Genomic DNA, 12530 nt, shown 5'->3' with positions numbered 1-12530 from the left:
TGATAGATAAATTAATTCTTCATCATATATAATATGGTTCTTCAAATTAAAATATCAACTCCCATATTTATGGGCTTATAGGCCAACTGAACCCTACATGCAATTTCTCCGAGCCTCTTTTCCTCTGTAGAAAAGAGTCAAGAAAAAATAAATAAATAAATAAAAATAATAAATTTGATGGTAAGATTTGTTAAAATAGGAGACATTACTCGTTTCTTTAATTTCAATTAAATCATTATTGATTGTGAATGAAAATGTAGATTTTAAACATGGGAGGGGATGTAGATAGAGCAAACATTACAAGGCCTGACGTAGGGTATAATAAACATTACTTGAATATTTCAACAGAATGGATTGGTTATACAAGTGAACAAAACTAAATAATTCAAACAGAGATAAAAAGTGGAGTTACTGTAATACTCAAGTCCAGAGTCAATCCCTGGTCATTACAATTCTAAGCTTCAAGTTGGGAAGACCTAAATTAGCCTAGAATGCAAGTTACTACCGTCATCCAGTCATTATAATCGATGCCGAAATCACAAATTTTCTGATTTGTGTTCAATTTTGTTAAGATGTTCTACATGTAGTGCACGGCTGCATGATGTTGATATATGCATGCAAAGAATCCCAGTGCAGTTAGATACCTGGAAAGACTAAAAAAGAAAAGTGAGATGCATCAACCTGTACGCTGCAAGCAAATTTATCGACTTGGAGGGATGGCTCGCTCACCTCTTCCATTGCTCAATTCACAATCCTTTCCCCGTTCTTTCAATTTATGATGTTGTACACCAAATGATCCCGAAAGTGATCGGCGGTAGCAGTGTTAATTTTGCATACTAACTAAAAAAGGGGACTATTTCATCTTCTGCTCAATGTTAATTTGCCTTCTTTCCCATTTATCACAGGCAAACAATAATCAGAGTTTTCTATTGACACAATCCCATGGTATACTTTCAGAAGAAACCCAATGTTAGAGGTCAGGCATATATCCATGATCATGTAGACGAGCAGTCAATGAATTTAATGCAGCATATATAAGGTTGGCTTCAGGATGGGTCAGATCACGCGTAATGAAAGTATGCACACCATTCTTGAGCTCAATCCAGCTACATCCTGGTGCCTTTTTCACATTTTGTTGCCTCATTGCATGTCTAATTTCTGATACCTCTTCATATCGTCCAATTACTCCATATATATTTGACATCAATACATAATTTCCACAGTGCCCTTGCTCAAGTTTAAATATCTCTCTTACAACAATGTCAGCAAGGTCAGCATTATCATGTTGCCGGCATGCTGCTAGCAAAGCTCTCCACACCACAGAATTGGCCTCAACAGGCATTGTTCTTGCTAGTTCGTAAGCCTCCTCAAGCTGCCCAGCTCGACCTAGCATGTCAATCACACAAGTATAATGCTCAATAGTTGGATCCACACCATACTTCGATTTCATAAGCATCAGGAACTCACGCCCTTGTCTCACGAAGCCTGCATGGCTGCATGCAGACAATAGCCCAATAAATGTGATTTCATCAGGCTTTATTTGTGCCTCACACATACAAGAAAACAGGTGTAATGCCTCGTTACCATAACCCTGCATGCCATAGCCCATTGTTATGATGTTCCAGGATGCTACATCCTTGTTGCTCATCTTATTGAAAACCGAATGAGCATCTCTCATACTCCCGCACTTAGCATACATGTCCATAACAGCATTATTGACTAGCACATCATCCGTATCTTTATTATTGGCTTCCTTTTCAAAACCATTGACTATCATATACCCATGAATCTGCCGTCCACGCATTAATGCAACCAGATTAGAACAAGCAGGCAGGACTGCTGTGACAGTAACCAAATCAGGCCGCATGCCAGCACCTAACATCCTATCAAAAAGTCTTAAAGTACCATCATAATCACCGCATTGTCCATGAACAGATATGATCGAGTTCCATGAAAATATATCTTTCTCATCCATCATCTCAAAAATATCTAAAGCATCTCCAATACACTTGCATTTTCCATACATATCAATCAATGCATTGGAAACTGCAAGACCAGAAGCATACCCAATTTTCATTGCAATTCCATGAATTGCCCTCCCATTATTGAACTCCTCCAACGAAGCTAAAACCGACAAGACACCAGTAACGGTAAACCTACTAGGAACAACCCCTTTTTTTCCCATTGTCCTAAAAATCTCCAAAGCCTCCTCATACCTCCCAATTTGCGCATAACCATTAACCATTGCATTCCAAAGCACAACATCCCTCACCGGCATTTCCCCAAAAGCCTCCTGTGCCTCTTCCATTAACCCAAATTTCAAATAAGTATTAACCAAAGCACTTCCGACAAACATATCCAACTCCAACCCAAGTTTAAACAACAACCCATGAATCTTCCTAACCTCCAAAACCTCCATAACATCACAACAAGTTTTGATCACAGACGGAAAAGTAAACTTGTCTGGCATAACACCCATCCACCTCATATGCTTATAAAACTCAAAACCATTTTCTGCAAGCCCATTTGAAACAAACCCAGAAATGATTGAGTTATAGGCAAACACATTATGATCATTACTTTGGTAATTAAAGACCAGAACTGCATCTTTCATTCTGTTGCACTTGGAGTACATGTTGATCAGACTGGTGATGGATAGAGGAGAGTTGAGGAAGCCATTGGTGAGCATGTAGGAGTGAATTTGTTTGCCTCTAGTGAGATTTTTGTGGTGGGCACAGCTTTGTAACGAGGAAATGCAGGTGGCCAGTCCATGGTGAGACTCGAATAAGTTGAGCTGCACTGTAGACATTGAGGAAGAGAAGCGGAGAAACAAGCAAGAAATTTTTTCCATTACTATTCTGGAGAAGATGGTCCTTTCTAGCTTGCTCCATGTCCATACGTCTCTTGTGAGCTGCATAAGGCAAAGAATGATCTGGATTCAATCAAGTGAAACTCTCAGAGACAGTTGTAATCAATTGAAAATATAGATGAAACTAAGGCCTCATTTGTTTTCACATTTTCTCTCATCTCATCTCATCTCATCTCATCTAATCATTACAATTTTTTCAAATTCCCACACAAAATAAAATAAACAATTCAACTTTTTCAAATCCCAAACCAAAAATAATATTAAAAAAATATATTCTAACAATATTTTATTCAACTTTTTAACTCTAATCTCAACTCATTTCATCTGCAAAAACAAACGAGATCATAACCTGAAAAGCATTGGAATTTAAAGAACCATAGGGTATCTTTGTCCATCGAGGTTATGTTCTCAACAAAACCAGCAAAGGAACTTCCAAGTTGTTTGGGATGCGAGACGAACTTGGTCCTCTTGCCTAGGAACCTATATCGCCTTCAATCCATCTCCTTCACCAGTTTTTCAAGGCAACTTAACACAAGAAATTTCTTCTAAATGATAAAACTGTAACATCCTCTGGAACATATATTTTATAAAGCATCAAATATGCATATGCATAGTATTGCAACTTAGAAACAAAAATTCTATTACATAGAACCATCCATCAAATTCAAGTATATAGCAAAACACACGAATTTAGAGTCACCCATCCATTTCATTTACACTATTGACATAATTTAGATTAAGTAGATCCAACTCCGTATAAACACAAGATAAGCGTAGGTCTGAAAAAGAAGTTTATACCTTGAAGTGCAAGGGATGGCTCTTGTCGAGGAAGAAATTGCGTGAGAGGTAATTGTTGTTGGTTTTGAGGTTCAGGAATGAGCTGCAAGGGACCCAGAACCAGTCATCAAAGCTGATCTGCAGGATGTATGTCACGCTCCATACCTAGGGGTGAACCCTTTAACCTAAAATCCACAATAATAAGAAATTAATTACAAAAAGTTCTTCGAAACCAAATGTCTCAAAATTTCTTCCAAGGTAAAATGCACTAAACACTAGGGTTGTAACCGATCCGGTCCGGTCCCATTTTTGGACAAAATTTAGGACCGAACCGGTATGTACCGGTTTTGCATTTTCAAAAACCGATTACGCACTTGTTACCCCCTAAACCGGTACTTCCGGATTTACCAGTTCCGGTCCGGTTTTCCAGTTTTAATAAAATGCAAGTTTGTAAAAAAAATCTGTTTATAATAATAATAATAATAATAATTAAAAAAAAAAACTGCTTTAAAAAAATATGTTTTCTACTTTTATTCCAAAAACTGATCAGTACAAAAAGTCCAATCTTATATATCATATGTTGTCTAAACACACACACACACACACACATACATACATACATACATACATACATATATATATAAGCAAGCTGCAGGTTTTAATTGTTAGGGGAATACCCAACTTGGGAAATGGCTGTTTGCCTAGCTAACTTGTGCATGCAGGGTCAGAGCCCCCAAGTCAAAAAACTCACCCCCCACCCCCCAAGTTGTCCATCTCTCGTGACTTCAATGGATATTTTTCAGAACCATATTCATATATTTTTTTTAGGTTTCAGCATCTACTTACTTTTCTGGTGTACTGTAGATTTGAAACGTATTCGATGGAACACGATTTCTACTAAAAATGACACAAGTGGCATTTTGCGAGCTGTCTATTTCCATCTCAAGTTGGCAACTTGCCTCATTGATGGCTTTGGGCGTGTTATTTGCAATCAATAGCTCAATAGTTTAATGCATTTTTCATGTTCAACAACAGAAATAAATTCATAAATAAATAACTGTCAGAGTCACCATGTCTGTTTTGACGCGTTATCAAGAATTTCTTCGTTCTGTTTTTGACTTTATAGAGACGATCATCACTTTTAAGAGATTAAACTAATTATTTTGCTATTAATTAGAGGGTCCTTTCATTTATATTAAAACATGTTAGCTTATCCTGATAAATCGAAATGAATAGATCCTCGCTATGCAATAAAACATGTTAGCTAGATCTTCTCTATGAATTGGTTTGAAGACCAAGACTTGTTGAGACTGTTGAGGGCCTATGTTGTGTATGGAAATGGATGGAGGGAATGGAATGAGTGTTATGTTGTAATCTGCGCTGTACATAGATCTTCTCTCTATCAGTAAACTAAATCCAACATTCATGTTTATGGTTTAACATTTGCTACTTGAACCTTAGAACTTGTAGAAATTAATTCCTAGCAACCTCAAAATGTTGTGCATTGCTACTAACATATTATAAGTAATAAGAATAGTATTCATATAATTATTTTAGAACTTAATGTGATACTTTCATTTCATTAAAAACATTAAAATTCAAATGTATTTAAATTCAAATTTTACATAACTACCTTCCATTTGGAACAGGGTTGTAAAAAGAGTTATAGCAAAATAACTTACCTCTATAACTAAATATAGGCAGCCTATAATCTGAAAATTTGAAGGGCTACCATGCAAACTACATCGGATTAACACAAACATTTATAAAAAGTTGCATCCAATTTCAACACTTACACACACACACACACATATATATACATACACACATACATATACAGATATTACAGATCACTAGCTATATATAAAGTCTGATTATGGTATGAGATATATACATCCGAGATTATTCCAAAGCTTGTTCATATGATTTATACCAGATTTCAAATAACTTAAATAAGTGAAATGAAAAAATAATAATTGTGAAAAATTACCGTCGAAGACAGAGAGACGTGAGAGAGGGGCTGCCGGCTGCGTGAGAGATGGGAGGGCTGCGTGAGAGTGATACGGTGAGAGACAGAGAGGGCAGCGCAGCTTTGAGAGAGGGGCCGAGGGGCTGTGTGCGCGATGGGAACGGCTCAAGAGGTGAGGCCGTGAGGGGAGGTGCAACGGTGAGAGAGCGGGTCTGTGTTTCTGAGGGGGAGACGGCGAGAGGGAGGGGACTCAGGCTGAGGGGTCGACGGCGAGATGTGCACCGTGCAATGGCGTGGGCCGTGGCCGCGTGAGAGGGCAGAGAGGCTGCGAGGCAGAGTGAGAGAGTGAGGAAGAGGGGCGGGTAGACAGGTTTTTTCAATTGGGAATTTGGGATACTGGAGAGCAAACGGCGCCGTTGGCTAATACAATAATGTATTTATCAAAATTATTACTAATAGTCTTGTACTATATAGTGGTAATATACTATAGTCTAATATATTTTATAATAGTATTAATATTAGATTATTAGTATAGCTATATATTAATATTAAATATAACTATATTAGTATAAGTATAACTATTAATATTAGAATAACTATATATTAGTATTAGTTATAGTGATTTAAATATAACTATATTAGTATAAATATGACTATAGTATATATTAGATTATTAGTATTAGAATAACTATATATTAGTATTAGTTATAGCTATATAATATATTAGACTATTAGTAATTTAGTATAGCTTTTCCGTACAAATTTTCCTACCTTGTATTTACAATGTTATGTATTTCTTCAGATCTTCACGAAGAGCCTTCTATCCTTCAAGTTTTCGAAATCTCTTTTGCTTATGAATTTTTGCTTCACGTGGGTATTCATCATTTCTGTTGGACGAGAGAGACTATAAATGCAAAACAGACAACTGCGATCAAAGAAAAACACAGAGAGAAAAACAACGACGGAGATTCAAAAACATGCACAAAAAAATAAAAAAAAAATTCAAACCGTGTACCGTAATAGTATTAATATTAAACTATTAGTATAAGTATATATTAATATTAGTTATAGTGATTTATTATAACTATATTAGTATAAGTATAACTATAGTCTATATTAAACTATTAGTATTAGAATAACTGTATATTAGTATTTGTTATAGTGAATTTAATTTATTATAACTACATTATTGATAGACTATAGTGATAGTATTAGTATACTAATACTAAATTACTAATAGTATTAATATTACTATATCATTATTTCATATGTAATTATTTAGTAGAGTGATTTATATACTAATTTATATATAGACTTAAATTATATTATCAATTGTAATATAGTATTAGACGATTAGTATTATGTCATAAAATGTAAAATTATACATTATATACTAATGTATATTAGTATTACTAATTTGCTAATGTATTATGTACTTATAAAAAAGAAGATATTGAGAAATTATTAGGCCATAAAAGTTTGGTAATGATATTTGAGTGATTTTCTTTTATTTTTGGTAAATAATATTTTAGTGATCTTATTTACAACTTTGGTATATTATAGATATCAAATATTTTGATATTTAGAATTTGTTTTTCAATTTTAAACTGATTTTAAGTGATAAAAAAATATTGATATGATTTATCAATTTTAGTTTAAAGTTTTACAATTTAAGTTTATTTTTAAATTAATTTATGACAAAATGTTATTAATATATATTTTATGTTTAAAGCATATGATCAATTAAATTTTTATAAGATTAAGCTTTTATTTTATAAATTATAATAATATTATCTTATATATAATTATAATTTATATTATTATATATAATATAAAAAATATTATATATAATATTTAAAAAATAATAATTTAAAATACATATTAAATGGAACCGGTCCGGTCCGGGCCTAAAAAGCCTAGAACCGAAACTGGACCGGTTTCGACCGGTTTGACCATTACGAAAATCAGCTCCAAACCAGACTGACCTGAACTGGTTTTCCAATTTCCGATTTTCGAGATTTTTTTTACACCCCTACTAAACACGGGCGAAAGTTCTCTTAACTCGGACAAAACCACTTATGGTATTCTTTGCCAACAATTTGCAGTAAATCATTCGGGAAACCATCATCATTATGGTCCTACATAAATACAAATATATATATTATAATAATGGTATATCTAATATTTAATGTACTTATTATACTTTCTCTACTAATATTCATTTTAAAAATATTATATTTACTATTTTGTTACTTGATCTTATTTTTCTATAAATTCTTTTGCAGTTTTATGTAAGATTTTCTCAGCCTCTTTGTTAAATAGCACTGACAACGCCAACCCTGAATCATTAACCAGCTCAATATTAATCCGATACCTAAAAATCAAAACACCACCATAGATGGTTCTGGATTATCCTTATAAAAATGATCATTAATTTGCATTGCGGTAGACTCCCATAAAGTTGCCTATATATATTTATTCCTAAAATTTAACATGCGCGAATTAGTCATTTTTATAAGTATTATTATTAGACAATAATTAAATTTATCTATGATTTAACATTAAATATATTCTATTTACTCTTCTAATAGTAGCTGAACTGTCTGTAACATGACAGGATGGCCCTTTGCATTTCTCTCCTCTATGGCTTCAACAGATTCTAATCTTCCAATTACATCTGATAATGAGATGATAATATTTCTTTATGTCGAAAATAGTATTTAAACTTAAATTTAATATATGAGATGATAAGAATTTATTACATAGAAAATACTCAAATAGAATACTTACCAGTCAAGTATGTTGGGTCATAGCAACGTTTCGCTATAGTTTCGTAATTTGTAAAATTAAACTGGAACTTATGTATTAATTGACTTATCTCATTAAGTTTAGTGACCAAAGTCGTCGATGTGAAGATAATCTTATAGTTTGTAGCCACCAGGCGATACTTCTTTTTACATTCTTCAACAACAAAATTCTTTATTGCATATGTAAACCCTTCATTCAACATTGGTTGAAATTGCTTAACTAAATTTTTCCTTATACTTGTATTAATTAGAGTCCCATTTAAAATAAAAATGAAAATATATATTAGCTAAAATTTAGTAAGGTCTAAATAAATGTAAAAATTAAGTATGATAAAATATTTAAAAACAACTTACATTGATATATGTTAGTATCAAGTCAAGGCTGAAAAGCTTATGTTGATTTGCTATATTTGTTGCATCTCACATACGCAATATTTTAACTTAAATATTCCATGATTCCTTTTCAGTTGATAATTTATTCAAATGTGTGCAATCCATATTCATCCCAATCATTCGTAGCTACAGAACTTTTAAATTAAAAAATGTTAGAAAGAATGCAAATTATTATATATTGCAAGTATAAAATATATAAAGGTAACATAAGAAATAAATATAATTGAAAAATAGATGAGAATTAAATACCTTACGGCAGATTGTTGAAGATTTCATTATATACAATATTTTTTTGTACCGAAACGACCATCGTATACTTCTTTTTGTGATAAGAACTTTTAATCATTCTCTTATCTTTATTCTAGATATTGCAACGTATAGTTGATCATGACTAAAACCTGGTTTTTCAAGAAAAAGTCCGACATGTTCTAATGTTTAGTCTTGACTTTTGTTGATTGTCATTGCAAAGCATATAGAGATTGATAATTGTCTTTTATTCAATATAAAAGATAATTTAGAATCAGAAAAGGATAAAATGATGTAAGGAATAAATAATTTTTCTTCAACGTGCATTCCAGTCATGATTTGTGTCTCAACAACCAATTTTAATAACAGAGTAACTATAAGTCGTGTGCCATTGCAAAAACCATTACTCTTATTTAAATTCTGAGTGGTATTATTGATACTCCTACTTTCAATTTCAATTTATGATGTGGAATATCGAAGAATTTTAAAGAATTTAAAAATTTTATTGGAAACATCGTTTGTTTTTCTGTAATATTGTCTCCGACTTTATATATCGAATCGACACGAAAAAGTACTTTTTCATCCAAATCGATGAGCTGATCTATCATGTAGTCATTGATACCCTGCACAACATATTTTGAAGGTGCTAGAATTGATTTTTCTCTCTAGTATCTTGAATTATTATATTTATCTCTTAAATTTGGTAAGGTAGCATTTACGATATTGGCAATAGGATGATTATTAGACTAAACAATTAAATCAAGAGGTATCTCAATCATTCCTTTACTTTCAACACAACTCAAGTCACCATCACCCATTCTTAAGATCCAATTTGCAAAATCTCTTGTAGCAATATCCTCCATATTTTTGTTGAATCTCATATTTTGAGTCATTGTAAAATCTACACAATCTCTCCACAATGAAGATCTATTAATAGTTGACTCAACTATATGCTCTCTTTGACCTTTGGATACAACTGGTAATATTTGACGGAAATAAATGCTGAGAACAATTATCTTCCCCCTAAATGGTTTTTCTACACTATTTATATTAGTAAATCGTAAAATATCTCTCAACGAACAATCAACAGTTTCAAAACAATTTCAGTGAGCCATAGAAACCTCATCCCGAATTATGAGACTGGTTCTTACCATTAATTCTCCAAGTTGAGTGCCCTGTTTAAATGAGCAAGTTGAATTATTTGACACATTAATTGGTATTTGAAATCTTGAATGAGCAGTTCGACCACCACACAATAATAGAGCCGCAATTCCAGATGAAGAAACTGCAAGTACTATTTTCCCTTCTAAATGTAATCGAAATATCAATATTTTTCAAAGATAAGTTTTTCCTGTACGACTATGTCTGTATACAAAAAAGAAATCACAATTTTCACCATTTACAGATTCAATGACAGGCATATATTCTCCTTTGTTCAACATTAAGATTAACAAATAACTTGTTATATTCCTCTTTTAACTCGACCCTATTATAGTTCAACTCCTCTTGTAGCAATCTGTTATTGCTTTTCCCAAATAGTAATACATCTGGATATAGCATATTTTCAAACTCTCTTAACGATCTTTCACTTCTTACTAACAACTGTTTAATTTCACAAAGTGCATAATTTTTTAATTGTATCTCGGTAAAATGTAAGCTTTTACAATGAAAAACTCTTATTTGGTAATGAAAAATATATTCAGATAACAACTCCGAATCTATATTCTATAATTTATTAGGATCTACAATCTCACAAAAAATTAATATTATGATAAATAATTTACGTAGTTGCTTCCCAAATGCCCAATGTGAAGTATGATTTAGAGTTTCATGCCACTCCTTATCATCATCAAGTAAACCAATGGAATAACATGCCGAATTGAAATATGGGTACAATACGTTATCTACTGTTCTTATTTCCATTGCGTACAATGCGTAAATAAAATCGTAAATAAAGATGGATACAATGCGTAAATAAAATCGTTCACCACTTGCTTTCTCATATATTCGACCTACACGTCATCCTTGCTTTCTCATATTTCATTCGTTATCTCTATTATTCCAAACTCATTTATATGGAAAATGCGCATATGTTAAATTTCTTACTTCCTCAACATTTGCCTTCATCCATTCAGTAAATTTTGTTTGTAAAATATTTGGTCAATTGAGTATATTATCTAAGTCATCTAAATCTTCAAATATGATTGACTGCTCATTTTCAAGATGGAAACTTAATCTCTCAACTGCCGGTTCACGATAATGAATATCAAATCGAAATATTCTCTAACATGCTTTCGTTGCAGATACATATTTACAATCTAAATCAAGGTTTTGAATTTTGTTTCATACCAGTCAATACGGCCGAAATATGTTGTACCGACCAGGTAGCTAGTAAAAAGAAGGATATAGTTTCTTACCAGTTAGAATTTCAGCAGTATCAGCTTATACCGGCCGATATTTCAAATTTTGGCCAATATACATATTTCGGCCTTTTTTTTTTTTTAATTATTTCTTCAAACTGTAGGCTCATTTTTTGACCCCCAATTCAAATCAGACTATTTATAACTTATATATATAGTTTATATATATTTATATATAATTTATTTATATATAGACTATTATGAAATGGTACTGGTGCTAAAATATCTCGTTTCAATGCCTCGACCAAAACGGTATTCAAAACATTGATCTAAATATGATTTAATCTCATCAATATTAGTAAAATTTTGTGACCCTGTAGAACCATCTAGATGAATATTTTCTTCTAGAATTACAGTCGCACGATCAGGTCTTTTATTGGTGTATTTGAATAAATACTTTATATTAGACGATTGCATCATTCAACATTTATATGTGCTTGATATTTTACCAATAGGTCCACGTTGTAAGAAACAATAAATTTGTTGCCCAACTTAAGACCATTTTTTTCAATTTACATATCAGGATAATCTCTTCTCCTATATACTGCAAATCCACCTTCATCAATTAGTGTCTCCCTACAAAATTTCTTCGGAAAACTTTTGCTACACTTGCTATTAATCATACAACTTGCTTTTGGATTTATAAATCCATGGACCGTGAATCATATACTACTTCATCGCATCATAAGCGATTTTATCTCTGTTAACATCTAGGATCTCTGCGGATATTATTCTATCTATTTTTGTCGAAGTTGAATGCATGTCATCATAATCTAAAAAAATGAGTATATGTGCATGAGGTAGTCCTCTCTTTCGATACTCAATAGTGTAAATAACTGAAAATACACAATATAAATTTAAGTAGAACTACACATATTTGTCTAGTTTAGGATACTCAATGCTTGTGATTATATCTGGTCGATCATCTACTTTTTGTCCAGGATTCTTAGATAGAAAACTTTCAGTTTCTGTCCATTTTGCATTGCATGTGAATGTTATAAATAAATCGGGATAACCTGCCCACCTATAAATGACCATTGCATCTTGAT

General features: G+C 32.4%; 1 protein-coding gene across 3 annotated transcripts; it reads right to left on the bottom strand.

Annotated features, from left to right (window-relative positions):
* Window positions 1–298: 298 nt before the first annotated feature.
* On the bottom strand, window positions 299–5972 carry LOC109020405 (pentatricopeptide repeat-containing protein At3g14730-like). 3 transcript variants are annotated; one of them, XR_004798267.1, is made up of 4 exons: window positions 5637–5972; window positions 3668–3831; window positions 730–2932; window positions 299–653 (listed from the first exon to the last, which is right to left on the bottom strand). XR_004798267.1 is itself a non-coding variant. In XM_035685076.1 (3 exons), the coding sequence occupies exon 3, from the start codon at window positions 2915–2917 to the stop codon at window positions 971–973; it is 1947 nt and encodes a 648-aa protein (XP_035540969.1). In that variant the 5' UTR covers window positions 2918–2932; window positions 3668–3831; window positions 5637–5972; the 3' UTR covers window positions 299–970. The 3 variants fall into 3 exon arrangements, 2 of the variants coding, with proteins under 2 accessions (XP_035540969.1, XP_018858400.2); XM_035685076.1 differs by having other exon boundaries at window positions 299–2932; XM_019002855.2 differs by having other exon boundaries at window positions 299–2911.
* Window positions 5973–12530: the final 6558 nt, after the last annotated feature.

The sequence above is a fragment of the Juglans regia genome, chromosome 2 (assembly GCF_001411555.2).
Source record: "Juglans regia cultivar Chandler chromosome 2, Walnut 2.0, whole genome shotgun sequence".
Taxonomy (NCBI): domain Eukaryota; kingdom Viridiplantae; phylum Streptophyta; class Magnoliopsida; order Fagales; family Juglandaceae; genus Juglans; species Juglans regia.
This window is presented reverse-complemented; position numbering and strand designations above follow the sequence as displayed.